Source organism: Epinephelus moara, chromosome 20, assembly GCF_006386435.1.
Source record: "Epinephelus moara isolate mb chromosome 20, YSFRI_EMoa_1.0, whole genome shotgun sequence".
NCBI classification, from domain to species: domain Eukaryota; kingdom Metazoa; phylum Chordata; class Actinopteri; order Perciformes; family Serranidae; genus Epinephelus; species Epinephelus moara.
Window position 1 is genome coordinate 30516818 of NC_065525.1, and position 24601 is coordinate 30541418.

The 24601-nt window shown below is 40.7% G+C and overlaps 1 protein-coding gene across 1 annotated transcript in view; it reads left to right on the forward strand.

Moving 5' to 3' along the window:
* Positions 1 to 278: 278 nt before the first annotated feature.
* LOC126408173 (solute carrier organic anion transporter family member 1C1-like) overlaps positions 279 to 24601 on the forward strand; it is a 29802-nt gene continuing 5479 nt past the window's right edge. Inside the window, exons 1-8 of the mRNA XM_050073578.1 lie at positions 279 to 410; positions 11107 to 11271; positions 18334 to 18475; positions 19133 to 19265; positions 19458 to 19579; positions 19856 to 20002; positions 21529 to 21627; positions 22478 to 22726. Of these exons, the coding sequence (XP_049929535.1) occupies positions 11176 to 11271; positions 18334 to 18475; positions 19133 to 19265; positions 19458 to 19579; positions 19856 to 20002; positions 21529 to 21627; positions 22478 to 22726 (988 nt within the window). The 5' untranslated portion in view covers positions 279 to 410; positions 11107 to 11175. The remainder of the gene's footprint in view (positions 411 to 11106; positions 11272 to 18333; positions 18476 to 19132; positions 19266 to 19457; positions 19580 to 19855; positions 20003 to 21528; positions 21628 to 22477; positions 22727 to 24601) is intronic.

The following is a 24601-nucleotide window of genomic DNA, read 5'->3' on the forward strand; positions in this document are numbered from 1 at the left end:
ATGCTGCAGGTCTAATAGATTAATTATTCATTGCGGAAATTCAAATCATGGCTTCCTGTTGAGGATTTTCCAGCAGTCTGCAGATGTTTGCAATATCGTTTCACCGCTTTAAGGTTATCGGGGCTCAGTGAAAAGGTGGGATATGTTCTGGCAAGTAGTTTTCGCAGCTCTCTTTATCGCATCACGTGTGCTGCACTGTGTACACGGTGCTCAGTATCCACCCTGTCGCTTCCACTGAGACACACTGTTCTCCGCTGCAGACAGAGGAGCATGTACAGTATGAGCAGGTGACTTCATTACAGCAGGGTCGTTTCATGCCGCTGAAGCCTTTTGTCAAACAGGATTATTCCGCCTCAGTCTCTATACTGAAATAAGAAGTTAGACACGTCGGGGTTGAATCTTGGAGTTAGGTAAGTATCATAATGATTTTCTCTGTGGCTGAAAAACCACGCGCCTATTGTCTGCTTGACATTTGGATTATTGTCAGGACTAGAATTAAGTGAAGTTGCGGCAGTATGACTTAAGTTAACTGCACAAAAGGCTGAAACTGGCAGTGTCAGCAGGTGACACTAGGTGTGTTTCCATCCAACTGTTTTATCTCCATTTTCAATTTACGCATTGAAAGAACTCAAAAAATAAAGAATACAAATATTTTAAAAGTTTTCATGCTTGGCTGATGTTAAACAGTTAGTGTCGCCATAGAAATCAAAACGTGAGAAAGTGCAGTGAAAGCAGACTTTTGGTGAATTAATTATGACGTAGCTACTTGAAGCACGTGACTCAAACGTCACTGAAGAGGCGAAACATGGCGGCAGGTGAAAACCTGTTTGAAGAGATGAGGAGACCTTCCTCAAATACATGAAACAGACAAATGGTAGGTTTATAATTCCACCATATTTTATAATTATTTTTTGTTTGTTTCACTGCCGCTTTTTTAATTACGTCATCATTGCGCCGTCGTTTCCTTCAATGTTTTAATGGCATCAAAATAAATATTATCTAATTAATCTCACAGCCTTTTTTGCAGAGCTTTACTTTCTTCAGTGTAAATTTGCTAAATTTAAAATTAAGTTAGCTTAAATTAAACCTCACTTCCATGATTTAAATAAAGACATGGAGCTATATTTTAAGACAATAACCAAAGCAAAAAAAAAAAGTTGCTAATTTAATGTCAAATTAACTCTGTTAAGCCCTGGCCTGTTATTTTATTTCAATTAAATTAATATTTGTGTCTTCATTTGCCATTATTTATGTTTGCCTATTTATTTTAAATTGACATTGCTTGTTTATAACACAAACAAATTGAATTTAAACATTTTTTTTTTACTTAAAAAGAATGTTTTAATGGTACCTTAATGGGGAACAAGCGCCTTAGAATGTTTATCATGAAGAGCCAACGCCTAATATTCGCATAACAGTGGGTGGAAACACGCATACATTTGTCTTAAGTGCTGTATCGTTGGCAACTGGACTTGTATAGTTTCCTGAAGACGCTTCACCTCTCATCCAGAGACTTCTTCAGTTGTAACTTACTGGTGCAGAGTCGCAGGCTTTAAACTCTGTCTAAGGGCGGGGCTCCACCGGCTGCAAACGTAAGCGTCATGTCAGCGTAGCGTCGCGGCGTATTCATTTGGGTTCCACTGACTGCATACGGAAGCGACACGTAGAGAAGCCAGCGGGGTTGTTTACCTTTTGTCGAGCCGCGAGGCTGCATGTAGGCTGCATGAAATGTTAAAGCATTTTCCACCTAAGTTATTAGGCCTACATATATTTGAGTTATCTACAAGTTTACTGTACTGTTTGTCATCTACTCTTTCAAATGTCCGCCACGGACATTCACACAATGTCACGGATAAACATTAGTAAATGCATGAAAAAAAATCATCACATATCATCTCTGATAATGGTCTATTCATTTAAAAACACATTGTACTCGTTTAGCACACTATTTCATGTAGTTTTTATCTGCTGGAGGGTCGCGTAGGGGAGCGTAGCGCGACAAAAATAGAAGAGCCGCGTAAAAGAGAGTTGTCGCGCGACAGACGGGGGTTGTCGCACCGCTCCCGTTGGCGGTGGAGCCGCTGTAATTGATTAACAGGGAGGCGAGCTGCTACGGGACTCGCGCTTCAGACGTGTCGCGCTGCTGACGTGCCCGGTGGACCCCGGCCGTTAGACTTACAGAGTCGCTGAGGTCATGTGACCTCAATGACTCGACTGGGTCAACAACTCACATGTAACCTCAACGACTCTGAAACTCAGAGCTCACATTTGACCTCAAAGACTAGTTTAAAGCCTGCGACTCCACTCCAGTCCGTCAGAACTGAAGAAGCTTCTTGGATGAGAGGTGAAACGTCTTCAAGAAACTGCCTACGATATAGCACTTATGATAACCATGACCTGGATGGCTAAGAATCTTCACCAACATGACGCATGAATTTGCATTTTCTTTGGTCATTTTTTAGAATATATACAATTTTATTGTAAGTTGTACATTTGTATCATAGACTGTATATAAGATGGATGACACATCTCTACTTCCTCCTACTGTACAAAAATGAAGCCAGGATATCCCGATATGATTGCTGCCATCTTGCGCTTGGGACTTTATTTGGAGCCAGAGTCTACGCAGTAACATACTTTGCAGTATCGCGTTGTCGCCCATACACCTGTCCAGCCAATCAAGAGCAGCGCCACTGATCTTGAGCACATCAATTGGCATACACAGCTGTCAATCATGATGTCAAACCTCTGCTTAGTTCCCCCCTAGCATCAGATAACTAGTTACAACTAAACTTATCAGAAAAATTAACACTTGAACGTCAGCACGATACAAACTGCTTAAAATGACAGAAACCATCTTTTGGCGAAATTTATTTGACATGTACTTTGAGCTTTTAGTTTAGCTCATGTTCCATCCGCTAGCATGCAGGAGGCAGACTTTATGACCTATACTGCAGCCAGCCATCAGGAAGTGATTGAGACATTTTTGCTTCACTTTTTGGGAGCTGTCATGTCATCCAACTTTACTGTACAGCCTATGATGTGAATGGAAACCTGGCTGTGAAGCATCAACCATGCGCAGTGCACACAGCTGGCAAAATAGCAGGGGATTTGCAGTATCCAGAGATGCTTAACTGGTTACTTAATATGCATTGATTAATTAACCTGAGTGCATGAGTCATCACCCATAATTCAACGAGACCATGTAATTATCTTTGAACTCAGCGCTAGTCTCTACCCCCTGTTCCATGATGTATTAAACATCACTTTGTTTGACAGTAATCTTTAGTCTTCATCAGGTGGTTTCAAAGAGTTTGTCCCTGTAAAACAGGGGTGTCCGACCTTTTTTGAATGTGGGCCAGATTAGATCATGTGAACAGCTGCCTCTTGCATCATATAGGTTTTTTTATCACATACAAATGAGACAAAAATTCAACTGTTTTGGCTTTAAGTGAAAAAGTATTCAACTTTCCTCCTCTCCTGAAAGCAGCGGGGCTCGCTGTCGACTTAATGCTACCTAGCAGGAAATCTCTGTTGCTATGTCATTTGCTTGTTTAGCATTTGTTTATGAAGACACATAGGTTCTGCTTGCAGAGTTCCTATTCGATGCATTACTACAAACTGTACATTAGTGCTGCCATCGTGAGGTGAGCGGAAAAATGCAAAGTGAACTTGCTTCATCAACCAATATACTGTGGCAGGCCACATAAAGTATATTTTTAGAGACAAACGGCCTGCGGGCCACAATGGGCCGGACTTTGGACATGCCTGCCCTAAAAGATATATATTTGCCTTCGTACGAGGCAGTTTATGTCATATAGTTGACCCATTCTTTTATTTCTGGCGGCTTCATTGACTTCCTGTACCTAAGTATTGTTCTAGCAGCTGTAATGACTCCAGCCATAACAACTGAGAATTCATCCCTTGACACATTATGTACTTGTGATCTGTCCCCCAAAAAACCAATGTCTTACCTCACCATTTACTCATGTGTCTAAGAATTTTACTCCAAAAGGCCTGAATGAGTGGACAATCCCAAATTCAATGTAATATCTCAGTAATTTCTGTGCAAATGCCAGACCAATTTTGATCAGGAGGTCAGTCACTGCCTTTACAAAGCCACCATCTCCAAAATCAAGCCATTTTTCTCCTTCAAAGACTTGGACTTAGTCACCCACATTCTCGTCTCCTCCCGTTAAGACTGCTGTAACTCTCTGTACACTGGTATTGGTCCGTCCTCTCTGTCCTGCCTCCAACTAGTTCAGAGCGCCATTGCCAGGCTCCTCACTGGTACCTGAGGAGCATTCTCGGAATCCATCGGCTGTATTCAGCGTCTGACTTCCGGCAGACGGCGATACAGCCTCTGGGGGCAGCCCCCCGATTTTTTGGCATTCCGGTTTGAGGAGGCGAATTTCCGTTTCCGACTTCTGTTTATATATAAGTAAATATGCTGAACCGTTGCGATGGATTCAGAGTTTGCAGTGACGCCAAGTGTTTAACCTGGCAACAACTGCAGCCGGCTCAAACGTGATCGGTCAGTATCACGTGGACTACAAACAGCCTAGCACCGGAAACCAGGGCTCTTCCGCTCTTCTTCCGGAGGCAAGATCTCCAGGGTTTGGTTACAGACTCTACATTCACTGAATGTAAAGCTCAGGGGTGATCGTGCCTTTGCTGTGTCTGCCCCCAAACTGTGGAACAACACCCCCCTCACACTCAGGTCCGCCCCCACCACTGACTCTTTTAAGTCCAGGCTCAAAACCTGCTTTTATTCCTTAGCGTTTGAGTCCCCCTGACGTGGCTTTCCCTGATGCATGCCTGTGTGTGTTGTGTCTCTAAATGTATGAGCTGTGTACCTGACAGTTATGTTGCCTCTCATGTATGTGTTTTTAGCATTATATTCCTTTTGTACAGCACTTTAGTCAGTGGGAGTTGTTTTTAAATGTGCTTTATAAGTAAATTTGGGTTGAGTTTAAAGGACAGTTAATCACTTTTGATAATCAGGGTATGTGTCTTCACATATATAGTGTGTACACTGTATATGGTAACTTATATCATGCCTGAGAGTGTATTATGTTGTGAAGAAACAAAGAATTTTAGATTCAACTGTTGCAGCTCATTATTTAGTATTGTAGGTATGCGTTTTCTTCACCTTGAACACCGTGATCAGATGAATGGGATTTCTATTCACCTGAAACTCCCTCCTGTGTGGACCTGAATAGGTAATATTGTCTGAATCCTACAGTGGCTGTGGAGAGAAGGCAGTTTAATTGTGCATACAGAATGCAGCCCATTACCAGCCTCTCTCGGAGCAAAGCCCTCAGTCAGATACAAGCTTCAAACAAACTGATGAAATATTTTGTCTGTTGTGTGTGTGTGTGTGTGTGTGTGTGTGTGTGTGTGTGTGTGTGTGTGTGTGTGAGAGAGAGAGAGAGAAATACTTGGCTTACAGTCTTAGCATGTGGGATGCAGATCATTATTGTATACAGTCTCGTCGTGCCAAAATACTGTCCTGCTTAATGTCTTTTGGTTAGATGAGCATGAAAGCCTTTATGTCGTCGGCTGCAGCTACGTTTCTGTCTAGCGTAGTTCAAAGCCGCGCCGTGGTTTTGTGCACGGAGGAGGGATCCATAGGGAGTTTTCATGTCGCTGAAACAGTCTGGTTTTTCAACAGTGTCACAGCTTTGCTCTTTGCACAGCTCTGCTCCCTGTCTCTACATCCCTCTATCACTCTCATTAGGTCATCATTTACATCCATGCAAATTAGACTTAAGGGTCCAGTGTGTAAGATTTTGGCAAAAATTGAATATAATATAATAACTTTATTTTCTTTTATGTACAATGACCTAAACATTAGAATGAGCTGTTTATATCTGCAAAGAGAAGTTTTTGTTTCAGCCTTCATATTTAGGTTAGGTTAGTCTGCGATGAGCTGAACAGCGTCGGAGAAACACTGAATTTTAACTTGAAACTGCTTTATTTAATGTTTTTACTGGTTTAAATATCCTAGTTTGTTTAGGAAAGGAAAGGACCTCTGTCGATCAGTGTTAATTTTGACAGCTATTTGAGATTTTGTCTCAGTCTTGAAATGAAAATGCTGATTAGTTTCAGTCACATTTTAGTCAGTTTAGTCCTTTATAGTTTCAGTCTACTTTTAGTCGACGAAAACTTTTAGTCAATATGTTATGTTCTTCTATCTTTAAACTAATGCAGTTAGGCTGGTTCATGTATCACAATTTGGAATTAAGGGGACAGGTTGTATAAACATTTCATTTGTACAATTTTTTCTACAACTATATATAATTTCTGCACACTTCCAAACTGTCATTTCTCCAGCAGTGTTTGACAGGTTTAAGGGCTGATTTACGAGCACTCACTTACAGTACTGATCTTCATTTGAAAAGCTCAACATCGCTCTGTTTATGCTCTCAAAAACATTGTGACACCACAAATAACTAATCTAAGACAATGTGGATTTGTACCCAGGTTCATTGTAAACACTGACTTATTAATCTCACTGTTAAAAAGCAGAAAAATAACTTAATTAAGGCCTGAATTCTTACTTAATCTGCAACATGTTAGTCTGGAGATTTAAACTCATGTTTAGGAATATGATTTCATTAACTCTTTGAATATTAACCCCATCCAAATGAATCCATATATGTTTATTAGTTTTGCACATCCCCAAATCAGTCTTGTTTTGTCCGGGTTTAATGATATTTATTTCTGTCAAACCATACTTTTGATTTACTCAATTCTGAATGGATCAACTGTGTAAAAAAATGCAGTACAAGTACAAAAGTACAAGTACAAAAGTGTACTTCCTCCCACTCCTTTTTGGACATGTAAATCAAATCATTATATGTTGTTTTCAGTTTTCATGCTTCCTTTAGTAACCTGTTTTTTATGTCTGTCTTCTACTGTATGATTATTTTGTTTATTTGCTACTTACATGTTCGAAATAAACTGCTTCTAACTAGCTAACTAACAAACTTACTAACTAAATAAGTAAATAACTAACTAACTAAATAACTAACACTAAACTTTCAGAGAAAACTTCTCCGACAGCATCAAACCATAAACCTTCCTGAGACAGTCTGGACTGACTGGAGTCCCACAGGGTTCAGCTGTGAAGTCCGTCAGCAGGTGGCTGCTTGCTCCGCTGCCATTCATAGGCTAACTTGCGAGGCTGCAAACAGCCACCGTTGCAACTTACAAACACCACAAATCCATTCAGCAGCTCCACCATCCACAGTCAGACACATAGGGCTGATTATTCACCGCTGAATTACAGCTCAAAACTCGCACCATCGGCTGAAGCTGCTCCGGTTTGAGTGTTTTTGCTGGCTCGTGAAGCATTCTGCCGCAGACTATTTGCTGGAGTTTATTGGCATTTGAAGATAATTACAAGCACAGCTGTTCTCTGCTTTCAATCTCTGATAGTCAACCACGAACATTTTTGTCAGCGTAAATGTAACATAGATTTCATCTTAGTTTTCATTATTAAGATCTATTTTTAGCTTGTCATTGTCTCGTTTTCATTGTGGAAAAATGGTTGATGATGGAAAAATGGTTGATGGTGGAAAAATGGTTGATGATGGAAAAATGTAATTAACGCTGCTGTGGATAATTCGACTCTTGGTAAAAACCTCCTGAACAGTGAACACTGAAGGAATCGTAAATGGGAGTTCACTCTTGGCACAGGGGAGAAGTTTCAGCAGGTTGCAATCTGCAATCCTCACCTTTCTAGATGCCACTAAATCCTACACACCGCTCTTTTAATGCAAGTATCAGTAATCACATGCTGACAGTCATTGCCTTCCTAGTTTGCGCTTGACAGTACAATTTTTATTTTGAGATTGATACTTTAATTGTCACTCCGTTTTGTTTTCCTGTAACCTGTTTGCTGTCACGTTAATGGTCATATCGCGCTTGCAAAGTACAAAGTAGGTTTTTGAATCCTAAATACAACATTACCATGGCATGCAGTTGCAAATAAAAAAGACGTACTGGCCATGTTTAGCAGAACTGCTAAAGAAAACCTGTCTGACTGACATAAAATCCAATAATTACAGCCCTACAGCTCTTCACATATTTTCTGTCACTTGTCCCATGATTCCTCTTAAAGTTAACCTTCACAATTTCTAAAAAAGCACTTAGATATCATCACTGCTGCTGAGGAGATTATTCTAATGACTAGATGAAAGAATATTTTGTAAAATAGTTTCCTCTCTGGTATGAAAAAGCCCATTTACTGTATTTACTCAGCTGCACATTGGCTTTTTAAGTTTTTAAGTTTGTTTGTATTTCCCAAAAGATCCTTGAGTGTAATGTGTGCTGTTCATGTAGGCATAACTGACTTATATATTAGATTAGGTGTAAGAGTCATAATTAAACCTCTAGTAAAAACACTACACATTTTTAACATCATGGAGTTATCATCTACAGTCACGTCACCAATGTACAGGAACATATAATGTTTAGCCCTTCTCCTTGGCGTTGCATTAAATTATATTTTAATTCTGTTTTGAAAACTACAACTTTAAAGAAGCACTGTGTAGGATTTAGTGGCCTCTAGTGGTCAGGATTGCTGATTGCAGCCAGCTGAAAGTTCTCCCATGTGCCAAGCATGAACTCTTGGTTAGTATTCCTTCAGTGTTCATTGTTCAGGAAGTCTTTCGTGGGAGCGGAAATATCCTTTGTGGTCTCTTCCTCCCCAGAACAAACGGACCAGGTGCCTTATTCATAAAACTATGCGGAGAATCCACACTTAATGTAAATACGCCAGAAAATATTCTGATTTATAAAACCATGCCTATGCTTTCCAGTAGGCAATTTCCTTTTATAAATCCCAAATAAACTTGAAATTGTCCACACGTGGATCAGCCTCATATCATGCCCGCTATATGCCCACATTCAACCATAAATGGTCAATGCAAAGCACCTGAATATTGATCCACATACATGAGCCTGCTGATCAGTGGTTCATCATGGTGATTGATGGCAACAACGAAGAGGAAGGCATAGAAAACATATCTTTCTGACACAGAAATCGAGGTGCATGTGGGTGAGGTGGAGGTAAGAAAGCACATATTGTTTGGTAGTCACAGCTGATTGGTCACAAACGGGAGAAAAGGCAGCAAGTTAATGCAGTGAGTTCATCAAACAGGAGAGTGTCTAAAATAAAAAATAAAAACAAAAAGGTCAGATCTAAAGGTAGAGGCAAAAAAAAAAAGAAAAAAGAATTGCACCCCGTTGTCTCTGCTAATTTACACAATCCATATGTACAGGGAGTGAGGATGTGCCGTGTGAGGTGACTGGAGAAGCAGAGTGTGTGTGGCAGCACTGTAGCGTCTCCTGTGTGCTCTGTGCGCCTGACAGCACAGACATTTTCCCTGCAGCGATTTAACTTGGATTTCTACAACTGATGGTGATGATTTAATTAGTTCTGAGGTTGAGGTGAGAATGACTCAGTATATCCATGCTTAATATCGGGGAAAAGGAGAGCCAGACTTTCATCAATGCACTTCACAGCTGACCACAAATGTCAGCAGCACACAGTCCGGCCCCGACCCTCTCCTCTGTGCTCCAGGGGTAGAGAATGTGATAGTGGGACAGTGTTCATGAAACATTGAGAGGTCTTTGATTGAAGATTACAGTCAGAAGGTGCTTATGGAAAAGTTATAGCTTACTGGCACAAACACAAACAACACTGCTGAATTTGAATGTTCATGAAGTGAATCTGTAAGTAACATGTGACATAAATTTAAATGTGTGTGAGACATGATTATACATATGGTAATTCCTCTCATATTTAATGTCTACAATCTGGCTTCAACTCATCACCTCACCATCTGTCACCAATTTCCACTGTCTCCAAAATGTGCATATGCAAGGGTCAGAGGTTTCCTCAATTTACGCACATTTCTTCATCAAGTCTTCCTTTATAAATCCCAATTTATGCTAACAAAGTGGCGTACGCACATTTAAAGCCCTTCTTTGTGCGTACGCAGTGGTTATAGATAAGGCTGCAGGTGATTAAAACAGAATAAAGCAGTTTGATGTGATAAATTAGTTTTTCCCTGATGCTGTTTGGCTCAGCGGAGACAGGTCGCTAGCCTAGCACCTGCTAATGTGTGCTCACCTTTTATCTCTGATAACTTAAGATTCAGACATTCAGGAGGTTTTTACCAGGAGTAAAAACATTTTTATATTAAAAAATATCACCGCAGAGGCTTCTAACTACAGTGGCCGATGCGAAAACGCGAATGGCCCTGTGTAGAGCCAGTGTTTGGATTGTCCATCCTTGGCTACTGTTAAAACATGGCAGTGCAAAATGGTGGACTGTGTGTATGAGGACTCCCTTCTCATGTAGATTTAGACAGGTCATTCTAAGCTAATAAAAATGCGACGATTCTTATTTTCCGGTGATTATGAACTAAAGAAAGCATACTTAGATTATATTTTACTCCATTTCTGCCAATTTATCCCCCTAATTCCTACACACTGGACCTTTAAAATCTTTAAAGATTTTCAGAATATCTCCGATTTTTCCCCACAAACAGAATCTTATTGGTGCGAAAACAGCTAATAGCTAATGTTAGCTTCTAGCAAAGAGTTCAAATGTACCATTATACAACTGCAAAATTGTTCTCTTTTACTTTAATGTTCAACATAGCTGTTAGCTAGCTATTAGCACAGCCGAGAAACACCTGGGTTTTGTTCAGAGATTTGACATTGCACAAATCCTGTAACTTCATGAAAAGGACAAGACTTATTAGATGCTGTGTGCATTCACTGTACTGTGGTTGGTCTTTGCAGTAAAGGCTCCATGTCTCAAGATAACTGCATTATTTTCTGTTTTAATTACACAGGACAGTGTGCATGTATGACATTGTTGGATTCGATGGAAGGCACCTTGATGGGGCAAGGCTAACCATTTATCTTTGCTTCCAGTGTTTAGCCATACACATCCAATGCCCACAGTGTCTGTTGTAGATGCAGAGATGAAATTGATATTGACCTCGCTTCTGTGTAATAGTGCTGTTCTAAATGAGTACAATAATTGTGGCTGACAGCTTTCTAAATCTTAATTTCTTCCAACAGGTGTGAGTGAGGACAGCCAGGGTGAATCATCTAAAGAGAAACCGCAGCTCAGGCAAACAACAGGCAGCCATGAAGAAGATGGACGACACAGCCACAGGCAGCTGGACTCTAGACAACAACCCTACCTCCTCCACAGAGAAGAACTCCTGCCACCCCAATTTAAAGGTACTGTGGTGGAAAAAGGAGCTCTCCCCTAACAAGCCCTTTTTTGACTTGCAAGCCATATATCATTTGTTACAGTTCCTGAACATGATAAAGATGAAAAAAATGTCATGAAATGTGAAGAAATATGATGAATCTGTGGCCTTGAACTGGACAGTACAAAACTCCCGACATTTCAGAGAAATTATATGAATATGACACTTGGAAATACGTTTACTTTACAATTATTTTTCCAAGTCTCGTGGTAAAAATCCAGTTTTGAAGTGTCAAATAGGGAGAAAACGACATAAGTACAGTCAACAACAGGGACAACATTATGTAATGTACCAGAGAACAGTCATAAGAACATGTATGAAGTGTTTTATCCTGAAAGAGCAGAGGGCCCACATGCCTGTCATTTGACTGGCCTGCAGGGAGGGCACACTCATATCTCTCCATTTACTGGGATCACAAGTATGTCAGAGAGACACAGAGTGCACATGTTGGTGAATGTACCCTCTTGTGTGTGAATATCTAAAAGCTATAGCTGTCTATTTCTCTGCTGTGCCGAGTTATGTTTAATTTTTTACAGACGACTAGCTGAATGAAACCACTTTAAGCATCTTCTAATGCAAATCCATGAATGTTTGAACACCTACTGTTCGTTTGAGCTGAGCGTGCTGCATGTTTCTGGTAGGTCTAGTTGATGCAAGGTGTTGAGTGCCGCAGCTCTCTGTGCCCTTTGGACTCGGTATTAAGTCGCTGTGAGAAATTCCTTAAACAAAGTTTGTGCTTCAGTAAAGGAGGTCAGAACGGAGGGTCTGAACCTCTTTATTGGATTAGGAAGCACATTGGACAGAAATAAAAAAAAAAAGCTGCTTAGTGAAATTCTTGGGCAACTACGGGCAGCAATAATAATATGGAATTCCCAGTCATGCTGTGTTTTTGGGTCATGTGTGTTTTCCTTCCATGTTGAGTAATCTTACAATGAACTTCTCAGTGAGGTGTGTTTGACACAACATACACTTCTAGAAAAGGGGTTTTTGACTGCTCGTAGCACACGTGTTGCTAATATTTACAGCAGAGTTCTGCATGTTGGTATAGTTGTACATACTACACTACCTCAAATGCAAATGTTGTGAGACAAAGGCAGTGACATAATGTTTTTTTTTTATTCTCGTTGAAAGATCTCTCTGGTTCTGATTCCTGTGTTTGAACCTTGTGGACATCTAAGATTTACATTCAGGTTTTAAACAATAAAAAGTTAAATGAACCAAACAATATTCAGGTAATATTATCAGAAAGAATTATACTTTTATCACAACAAGACTTTTGAGGTATTTTGCCACAATGAAAAACAGTATATGTAACAATAAGGAATTTTGCAGAACTTTATATTAAAGGTCCAGTGTGTAGGATGTAGGGAAATATACTGGCAGAAATGGAATATAATATGTGTAACTATGGCTCGGTGGTAAAGTGGTTAGCATTGTCACCTCACAGCAAGGGAGATCCAAGTTCGAACCCGAGTTGGGAGTTTTGAACTCCGAGGAGGGGGAGGCCTTCTGTGTGGAGTTTGCATGTTCTCCACATGTCAGCAAAGGTTTTCTCCAGGTACTCCGGCTTCCTCCCACAGTCCAAAGACATGCGGGTTAACTGGTGACTCTAAGTTGTTCGTAGGTGTGAATGTGAGTTTGAATGGTTGTCTGTCTCTATGTGTCAGCCCTGTGATAGTCTGGCGACCTGTCCAGGGTGTACCCCACCTCGCGCCCAATGTTAGGTGGGATAGGCTCCAGCCCCCCGCGACCCCCAACAGGGTAAGTGGTTACGGAAAATGAATGAATAACTATTTTTTCATTGGTTTATTACCTAAAACTAAGAATCATTGTGTTTTCTTTACCTTAGAATGAGCCCTTCATATCTATATAGGGAGTGGGTCCTGGAGCCCACTGTGTTCCACACAAGCGGCAACCTCCGGGGCTGAACAAGGAAGCGAATACGCAAGTGCCAAAAAAACTGTAGTTCATTGAATGGCCACTTGAGGCTGGCTCTGGAAGCCAGTCAATACCCACAGACTTACACATTTTAAAATCCCCAACCTTACAGCAGAAACAGACATGTTAACAGCCTGGTACAGGCGGTGCATTTTTTTTAATAACTCACCCATTTACGTTTAATTAAAACTTAAACTTACGCATAATTAAGGGAAGGCTGCTTTGAGTGACAAGCTGCCGATAGTGTCCTCGAAAAAGCAAGATTGTCACTGCCGTAATACCGATCTTCAGGCTTCAGAACGGGAGTCCACAAACCAATGGGTGACGATAGCTATGTCCACAATTTTTACAGTCTATTGTTGCACAACTGTGTTTCTACAGTAGCCCGTAATGCACAAATAAAACACGTTTTTTATGTCACCTGACTGCTGCTGTAGGTTCTCTACACTCAGTTTGAGTAGAGGGGTATTCAGTTGGTTTCAATCTGCAACCTCGCTGCTGGATGCCATTTAATTCTCCACTCTGTTCCTTTAAACATTTTTAAGGTGATGACTACTATATTAAAGTAATTTAATCAATTCTAACTTACATTTAGTATATAGTTTCTGAGTATATTTTTTCTATTTACACAAATATTTTTATCACATTATAAAAGCAGAAAGAAAACAAATATTGAATAATGTAAACATTAATCATAGCAGGTGAATAATGGATAAATGAATGACTGGATAGAAAAAGCAGAGTGATGCCCATAGCAACGATGAAGGAGGATTGGTAGACAATGTGATTTTCCTCGCACACCTCACTATTCCACATTTCAAAAAGCAATGAAAAGTTCCTTTAAATTAAGGCGTCTGGCGTAATGCCAACACAGTGATGCTAGTGAAGGTTTTAAATCCCGGGTCAACATCATTAATGCAGTCATATGAGACCCATCGTGCCTCAGCATTCCTGCCTCAGTATTATATCCACTTATATTCTGTGGTATAAATGGTAATTATGCACTTGACATTAGAGTGAAGCATGCCCTTACATTGAGAGAATCAGCCGCAGACCACCCATGTGGTTGCCATAGCTCCACCGGTCCCTCGTAGCTCCTCTCAGATTTGAGAGTCTTTGTTCTCGTCCCTCACTGTGTTAATGCTGCAGAGAGAGAGAGACAAAGATAATTGTTTATTAAGAATGGCAATTTTATTTCACTAAGGCTGTGTGCACATAATAAGCACTCGGAGTTACAGAGAATTTGGCTCTACACTGATGCCTCTTCATTACATAATCACTAAACAAGAACTGTTGAATTAATGCAGAGGGAAAGTCATTACACACTTAGTTCTCTATTAGACTAGTATACATTATTTCTGTGAACTCAGAACCTCTTCATGCTCAGTTCTCATTGGACAAGCTTCAGGACAAAGACAAACGGGGTCACGGTTCACATGACCTAAACTTTAAGGGCATAAAATCCAAGCTGTGTGCAAAGTACGTGGTAGCACTGCTGCAGGTTTTGAGGTCACTGGGATTTCCATAAGCAGTTTTTTGAGCCACTCTAACAGACTGTTAAGCCTGGCTCAGGCTTTCAAGTTCATTACTCATGTTGTTCACGATCCACTTAGCCAATAGTACATGTGGTGTGCCCAAAGGAATAATACTTCAACATCCACTGTTTAATTTGTGCTTACACCTGAGTCATGACCTGAAAGGATGACATCTGTCTTCAGCGTTGAGTGAATGACAACAAGCCTGAATCTCTGTTACTGCAGCTGCTTATGCTCTATTATTGTTACTCATCTGTATGTTTTAGGGCTGTATCTGAATCTGAATTATGTCAGTTGAATCAGATTTGGCTGTTCAATATGAATATTTGACTATTCATTCCTTTTATTAAAGTTTAAAGAGGGCTCAACATGGCGTTCAATGTGATGCACAACGTGATTTTGCCAAGTAGGGCATGCTCCTAGATCAACATTCTACATCGCGCGTTCTTTTTTTTTTTAAAGATTATTTTTATTGGCTTTTTTTGCCTTTATTGACAGGACAGAAGGTGAAATGGGGAGACAGAGAGAGAGAGTGGGGACGGACTGCCTTTGTACATGGGGCGCCGGCACTATCCACTGCGCTACCGACGCCCCTCACATCGCGCGTTCTTGGACCAACATTGCAGTCGAATCACAGCCCTCTGACATAATCAGTGTGCTGCTCCTATGCGTCTTTCAAAATTCCTTTGTGCTCCTCCAGAACTAAGCTAGTTTTACTAATTGAAGTTAGTACAATTGAACAAAATCTTCAGTTAACATTGAACAAAAACCTTATAAGGTAGCCTACTAGAAAGTTAGTGAGTTAGCTTGCCAAGTAGGTTGGCTATACTAACAAATATGTTTTTAATAGGCTAAAAAAGGAGGTAAAATGTGCTAATCACAGGTATTTGGAGCTAAAAAATTATATAATCCACAATCGTCGTTAGTGAACAATATTCTAGCCTATTGGCAAGCTCACTTGTTAGCATAGCAGACCTACTTAGCAAGCTAACTCACTGATATTCTCGTCTATTGACAAGCTCACTTGTTAGCATAGCAGACCTACTTAACAAGCTAACTCACTAATATTCTCGTCTATTGACAAGCTCACTTGTTAACATAGCAGACCTAACTTGCTAATATTCTAGCTTACTCATTAGCATATCCTTTTCACGTAGTAAGCTAATTCACTAATATTCTAGCCTATCGACATGTTTACTCATTAGCATAGCCTTCCTACTTAGCAAGCTAATTCACTAATATTCTAGCCTGTTGGCAAGCTTGTTAGCATAGCCAACCTGGATGTTGATCCAGGATCATCTCCTGCTTGGCAAAATCATGTTGTGCTGCAAGTGGGCACACATTCAGATAATGTAGTAGCCAAGCTAACTAGGCTAAGGACAAATAAAAAATGAGCAACACCATTTTTTGCTGCACTAGATATTAAAAAAAGCCAGAGACTATATTGTATTAAGTTGCTTTGAGCTGAAAATTCACCACCTCAAAGCAGAAGGTTTGTCTCGCAGCCTGACGAGGCAAAGCCTCTCCTCCTCCAGGCAGCTGTCTCTGTATATGCAGCACTGTCTGTACTGTGTGTGTAGTGTGCTCATTCTGCAACTAAACCTGAGGACTAAAACGTCTCCAGTGTACTTCTGGGGACTAAAATGCCCACCACTGTTGCCAACTCCTCAGTAAGAAAAGTAGCTATTGGCTGTCCTAAAAGTCGCTAGAAGTCGCTAAATGACGTCATTGCCTAATTTGCATAATTGTCCATATGCATGTAATTGTAATGGCTGCTGTAGGAGAGAGGAATAACGTCGTGGGAGAGACAAAAGCTGAGTAAAAAAACACTCTGAATATGTTTAGAACTACAAATGAACCTTCTTTCAGTAATTTATATTAGACAAAGACAATTTTACATGTACATCCCGCCCTGACTGTAAACCAGGTCAGGATCAGCCAGCGGCGGTTCCGCGCATGCGCGATTCCAGGATCAGCCAGCGGCGGTTCCGCGCATGCGCGATTCACTTGCAGTCTGGACGTGGAGGGGTTAACATCTCCTGCTCTGACTGCTGCTGGGAGGGAGGACTGGGCCGTCTGTGAGTGCTTTGGGGCGAGAGAGGAGCCCACGGCAGCATCCGCTGCTCGTTGAGAAGAATAAGAATGATACGTGCTCTCACAACAGAGTCTCCAGAAGTCTTCAGTAACATCAGAAAAAGTCGCTAGATTTGTCGCTAGTTGCTTTTTTGAAAAAGAGTTGCTAGAGGGGTCTGAAAAGTCACTAAATATAGCGACAAAGTCACTAAGTTGGCAACACTGATGCCCATTGACTGACAAAAACAAAAAAACTGCTCAGCTTGAGGAAATCTGAGTCAACTGAGGGGTCTCCAATTGATGAGTCCAATCTCTGACTTTCATGGGGCAGCCCTAGTCAATTGTATCGCACATTTTGGGGCACATTCTGAGATTTTTTTGGGATGCATCTTTTAAATTATGTTCTTAACAATAACACAGTTATTGTCAAAACCAGTGGTATGTGAATTCTTTGTTGCTTTCAAATGGCATCACATGAGGAAGGTTTTGTTCAGGGAACATTCAGACAGTGTTTCACTCCAGCTTGAAATCTGACAAACTAAACATGCTCATCCTCCTTCATAAAAGTTTGAGGACATGATCACTGGACAATGGATATTACATCACAGACAAGTATCAGAGTGGTCAGTTGAAGTTGTCAGTCTGTTTTCTCACTCACAAACTCTCCGTCCCTGCTTCCTGCAAGTGACTTTGTTTCAGTTGACATTGTCTTGATGGCAAATGTTAGGCCTTGTTTATCAGTTCATCTGGCTTCATTTCTTGTAATTGCTCTTTTTTTAATGCTTTTACAGTAAATATGGTGACAGACTCTCTCTCCACCTCATTACACGAGATTTGAGAGTAATTAATTTGCCAAAATGACACAATAAAAAATACAATTAACAGAGTTAAATATGATTATTATTAGTTTTCTATAGATATAACGATAATATCGTTATCATGATTTCTTTTGGCCACAATTATGTAGTTAAATCTAATATCGTGCCATCCCTACATTGCAATAATAATAAAAACTGACCGATAAATTTGTTAAAAACAAGAGCGTGTGTGTTTCTCCTCCGGGCGTGGACTATTTCCATCCCTGAGTGCAGGCCATGGTTACCACTCACCTGTTTCCAATTACGCAGCATGTCAGTCGGTCTGTCGGCTCATAGTGCAGTGGATGAGTCTGTGTCCTGGTGGGTTTGGCTTCTCTAATCCTCCTTTTGTTACTGACTGTCAGTGTCTACAGGTGGCTTAGCTCAATACACTCTCCGGCCCTGGCTGTAAAAGCTGCCTTTACAAATGTGTATCTGCACTGCAAATTCATGTCATACGTACACACACACTCTCACACTCAGCTATATGTACTTTTTCTAATTGTTTTGCTTTAGTTACAAGGTCTTTAAAATGTATTTTCAGTCCAGACTTTCTTAGTTTTCACATTTCCTTTCCAGTGTGGCTGTGAGATGTTCGCTGTCTCTTCTCTTTCTGTATCTCTGTAGATGTTCCTCGCAGCCTTGTCCTTCGCCTACTTTGCCAAGGCTTTATCTGGCAGCTACATGAAGAGCACAATTACACAACTAGAGAGGCGATTTGACATCCCCAGTTATTTGATCGGCATCATAGACGGGAGCTTTGAAATAGGTGAGTCTCTCGGGTCCTTCTGGTCCATGTGTCTCTCTGTTTACAGGCAAAACAATTTTGGAGTATTCAGATGTTAATGCAAGTAAGCCAAGAATATGTCCTCAGCGTGGCAGCGAGCTTGACACTACAGCATACATGCATCCCCTTTGAATAGTCACAATGGTCGCGTACCTAATTGAATCTTAATGAGCGAAGAATCCTTTGAAGGTTACAGCATGTAGGCTTGGAACAGAGGGATTCTGTGATGGTTTGTGCTGTTGCACAACAGACCGGGGACATGACACATAGTATTCCTTGTGTATGCCTCAGATAAATATGAATATTTATACTGACTTTGATCAAAATTTACACAGATGTCTGGTAGGCCGTTGATACTGTAAATTATATACACTTTGTGGGACCAGTTTTTGGGCTTGGGTGATGTCTGTTTTTCATTCCCTCATACCTTCCTGACATTTCACCGGGGTTTACAGTATATAAGGATATTTGTGTCAAAAACAAACAAAAGAATTGAAGGAAAAGCTGAGCTCCAGGTGATAGAAGTCATCGTAATGTGTTTGTCAATGTCTAGCTAAAATGCTGTGTTTCTAATATGCATTTAGCTTACTTAGAAAAGTCTTGCTGGGTCTCCTTTTCTGATCATCTCAACACTTTTAGGGAATTTGTTGGTCATTGCCTTTGTGAGCTATTTTGGTGCCAAGCTCCACCGACCCAAGATCATAGCAGTTGGTTGTGTCTTGATGTCTTTTGGGACGTTTTTGATCGCCATGCCTCATTTCATCATCGGCCGGTAGGTGAAAAGTCATGTCTGTGGGCATGCATTACACTTCACAAATTCCATTCATGTATTTCTTTTGAGATTTCATGCACCATAACTTTGAAAATGATGTTTGCATTTGTTATTCACATTGTGAGTATCTAACGATACCTGATGCTTTCTCCCTTCCCTTGTTTAACAGTCACATTGGTATTTTGTACGCAGCTATAAGATCGAAACATCAGTTAGATGGTCAGTGAATTCAACCAATAACCTCTCTCCATGTCCAGCAAGCTCACCTGAGTCCACCAGGGCAGGTGACAGACCCTCTATATTGTCCTCCAGAGGTAAGATTAAGAGTAATGTGCTTACTCACAAAAAAACAACCCAAACTGCCTTTTTCTTTGTTCACAATTTGTGAATATGGTCCATTTTTTTTCCCAATACTACTTTTGGTATCGTTTGTTCAGTTTTGGGACCTACATGCGTGTGTTTTAAAACAGATATTGCCAGGCAGCCAGATAATGTAGACAATCACAGTAAACTAGCCACTGCATTGAATTCATGCATTCATTGAATTATAAATGCTTATGCCCTTTTTCCTATTTCATTTTGAACTGCAGGCTGTGAGCGAGAGTCCAGTGTTTCAATGTGGATCTATGTGTTTCTGGGTAATGTCCTGCGGGGGATCGGAGAGACTCCAGTACAGCCTTTGGGAATCTCCTACATTGATGATTATGCACAGTCAGAGAATGCTGCCCTCTATATTGGTAATACACCTCACTCACTGGCTATGTTTGTAGCTTTGCATGGTACCCAGACTAAGGTCACTTCATTTTCTATGTAATTCATTTAGGAAGATTTTCTTTACATTTGTATTGTTTAATAAAAGGGTTTTGTACCCAGATAATGTAGTAATGACAGGTATAAAGGATGGACTGAGGATCTACTGGAAGTAGAGGACTACATGTTTAATACATGCAGGCTTTTGCTAAACAAATAGAAAGACTTAAATTAACTGTACACTCCCCGGCCACTTTATTAGGTACACCTTGCTGGTACCAGGTTGGACCCCTTTTGCCTTCAGAACTGCCGTAATTCTTGGTGGCATAGATTCAACAAGGTGCTGGAAACATTCCTCAGAGATTTTGGTCCATATTGACATGATAGCATCACACAGTTGCTGCAGATTTGTCGGCTGCACATCCATGATGCGAATCTCCCGTTCCACCACATCCCAAAGGTGCTCTATTGGATTGAGATCTGGTGACTGTGGAGGCCATTGGAGTACAGTGAACTCATTGTCATGTTCAAGAAACCAGTTTGAGATGATTTGAGCTTTGTGACATGGTGCGTTATCCTGCTGGAAGTAGCCATCAGAAGATGGGTACACTGTGGTCATAAAGGGATGGACACGGTCAGCAACAATACTCAGGTAGGCTGTGGTGTTTAAACCATGCTCAGTTGGTACTAAGGGGCCCAAAGTGTGCCAAGAAAATATCCCCCACACCATTACACCACCACCAGCAGCCTGAACCGTTGATACAAGGCAGGATGGATCCATGCTTTCATGTTGTTTACACCAAATTCTGACCCTACCATCTGAATGTGGCAGCAGAAATCCAGACTCATCAGACCAGGCAACATTTTTCCAATCTTCTATTGTCTAGTTTTGGTGAGCCTGTGTGAACTGTAGCCTCAGTTTCCTGTTGTTAGCTGACAGGAGTGGCACCTGGTGTGGTCTCCTGCTGCTGTAGCCCATCTGCTTCAAGGTTCCACGTGTTGTTGGTTCAGAGATGGTTTTCTGCAGTCCTTGGTTGTAATGTGTGGCATCAGAGAACTGCTGCTCACTGGATATTTTCTCTTTTCGGGACCATCCTCTGTAAACCCAAGAGATGGTTGTGTGTGAAAATCCCAGTAGATCAGCAGTTTCTGACAGACCAGCCCGTCTGGCACCAACAACCATGCCACGTTCAAAGTCACTTAAATCACCTTTGTTCTTCATTCTGATGCTCAGTTTGAACTTCAGCAGGTCGTCTTGACCATGTCTACATGCCTAAATGCACTGAGTTGCTGCCACGTGATTGACTGTGTTAGTGAGGAGTTGAACAGGTGTACCTAATAAAGTGGCCAGTGAATGTATTTTTCAATGGAATGTGTTACAGTAAATTCAAAATAAAAAGAAATCTCAAACATCTGTAAAATGCTGTATTTAGCCCAACATAGGATGCTATATTTGTATGTTAGGTGTTGAAGTTGGTTAAATAAAAAAACATTTCTTTGTTGTGTATTCTAGGATGTGTCCAAACCATATCAATCATCGGTCCTGTTTTTGGATACCTGCTGGGGTCGCTGTGTGCCAAGATCTACGTTGACATCGGCTATGTGGACATGGGTGAGTAAGCTGTCATCTGACTAATGAACTATGACTAATTAAATAACAATGTCGTGCTTTGTGAATTGTTGTTGCAGTTTATCATGCGCTCACACTCCTCTGTGGAGACTTGGATGTGGAAACTGGCTGTCATACACGACGGTGTTAAAGCTGTGCAAGACACAACACACCTGCCAAGAGGAAATAAATTAGGGCAGAGTAAATCCTGTGATACAGTGTGATCTGATAGGGAAGCAAACACTTTGAAGTGTGTTGTAAATACAATACGAGTCAGGAGGCATCTCATCATGTTCTGAAATGTTTCCTTTGAACATTTAACACAGCCCTAAATTGTAAAGGGACAGTTCACCCCAAAATCAACAAGACATATTTTTCCTCTCACCCGTAGTGCTATTTATCAGTCTAGATTGTTTTGGCGTGAGTTGCAGAGTGTTAGAGATATCTGTCATAAAGATGTCTGCCTTCTCTCCAATATAATGGAACTAGATGGCACTCAGCTTGTGGTGCTCAACGCACCAGAAAACTACACTGGAAAAACTCAACAGCAATGTCTCTTAACAGAAATCATGACCCGGTTACTCAAGATAATCCACAGACCTTGTTGTGAGCAGTTTCATCTAGGAACTATTTTCTTCCTACCAAACTAAAGCCACCAACCGTAGCACCGCGTAGAAGGAAGTGAGCACCACAAGCTGAGTTCCATTTAGTTCCATTATATTCAAGAGAAGGCAGACATCTCTACAGCTGATATATCCAGCACTCAGCATCTCACACCAAAACAATCTAGATTGATAAATAGCACTACAGATGAGAGGAAGGCTAAGTAAGTAAGGCTCTTATCGCTTCACAGAGACGGTGACGATTACCCCTGGTGATGCCCGCTGGGTGGGAGCATGGTGGCTGGGCTACCTCATCGCGGGCACCATCACCCTCATGTCTGCCGTTCCTTTCTGGTTCCTGCCTAAATCACTGCCCATGCCCGTGGACAAACACGATACCAGCTGCACTCCAGAGCAAACCAGGTTTATCAAAGACTCTCCGACCATGGAGCACAAGTTCAGACCTGAGGAGCCGGCTAATTTACATCAGATGGTCAAAGGTAAGATTAAAGTCACACCAACCTGTATGGTTGGAAAATTTGAATGTTGAGTAATGGCATTGTAATCTGTATGAAGTCAACATGATACCAACAGAATGTTGGGTAATATTATTACATTTACAGTGTCACATAATGTATTAGTACCTGAACTAAACTGTTTATTGCTTTCATTTTTGATTTATCCACACCACTCCACTTCTGCCTATGCGCCATCGGAAAAAACATCCCCAGAATGTTGTTCTGGATTGTCATGTCACTACCTTATTTATACAGTCTATGGTCTCTACAAACTACATCATAGAAGGGTGCTGCTGATAACAATGAGTCTAATAAAACTATCCACAGTATGAACAGTAGTTACATGAGCCTCAAAACCAGCCACAACTCAGCCCTGAGCAGAGTGACCATCCTCTATTGACCAATCAACAGACTGCAGTGTTCACAGCTCCACCTTTTAGTACCAGATCTGTGCGTTAGGTACCCCAACAGAGGGGGGACCAAAAATGGGGACGATACGGAACGGTTCCATTGGTACCATCCACAACTTTTCACAGTGGAAACAGAAAAACCGAAAAACCGAACTGAACCGTACTGTACCGTACTACTTGATGGAAACAGGGCTTTAGTAGCCTGTATGTTCAATGTCTTTCCATTCACATCCCCTACAGCTACAGAGCAACTGGCACACATCCCGTGCTTGTGCATAACTCTCTCAGGTGCTGCTGTAGCTTACCGGCACACCAGGAACCAACAAGTTATTTTTCTAGCTCCGGTGTTTTAATTTGCGCTCATCATGGTGGCTGACTCACACACCAGTCCATTTGTTTTGCTAACCTCAACATTTGTTTATTGTGTGTCATATCATAGGCCCACAAATATTAATCCATATCTCATGTAGGGCCCGACCGATATGGATTTTTTGGGGCCGATGTCGATTCCGATAATATGGAATAAAAAAATCTGATAAACGATACATCGGCCGATTAAATTTTTACGTTTTTCAATTTAAAACCCCCCGAAATACCTGCTTTTGATGGCTTAAATATAGTTCAAACACTCGTTACAAAGATATAAATTGAAGGAAGAACATTTTACTATTTTCAGATACTTTTATTATCAGAAATTGGGTGGAACAAGCAGCATATGAACAATTTGAACACAAAATAAATCAAAAATATGATGTGCAAAAAAGCAGTAAACCTCTGGGAAATAAAATAATCATGCAAAGTCTATATGAATTAAGACATTCACATGTATGTTCACAGTACCAGAGTTCTTCTTATTATTGCCAATTTAGCAGAGGTAGGCTATTTTGCAAAAAGTAACACAAGGACATAATTTCTAAGTAAAACACCATATTCCCTGCATTTTACTAGTGATAAAATATAAGTGTTAACATCTGCGTCAATCGGCCAACTTTTGCAAAAGCAGTGTCATGAGTAACTTATTACTCTACACAGAGAGTAATATTGTAAAGTAAGTTATTACTTTCAAATGGAGGTAACTAGTAATATATAATATATTACACTTTGAGAGTAACTTGCCCAACACTGCGAGGAATTGGGTATATTCTCCTATATATTCCAGTGGCTTTTTGGCTGATAGATGGGTACACTGTTAACGGCCAGAAAATGAGGTGGGCACACCCCATTTACCTGCGTATACCCTCGACTACACCACTGATGCTGACTGCAGTTCAGTGAGAGGTGTCACTAATAACAAGAATTTTCTGAAAGTTACATACAGAACCTTTAAATTGTCCCCAGATCCATGAGCTATATAATTATACAAATGTCATTTTAAGCATGTTTGTATAGTTGTTGTAACAGTGATCTATAAATTATGAAAAGACAAAAAGTCTGTTTTTTTTTTTTT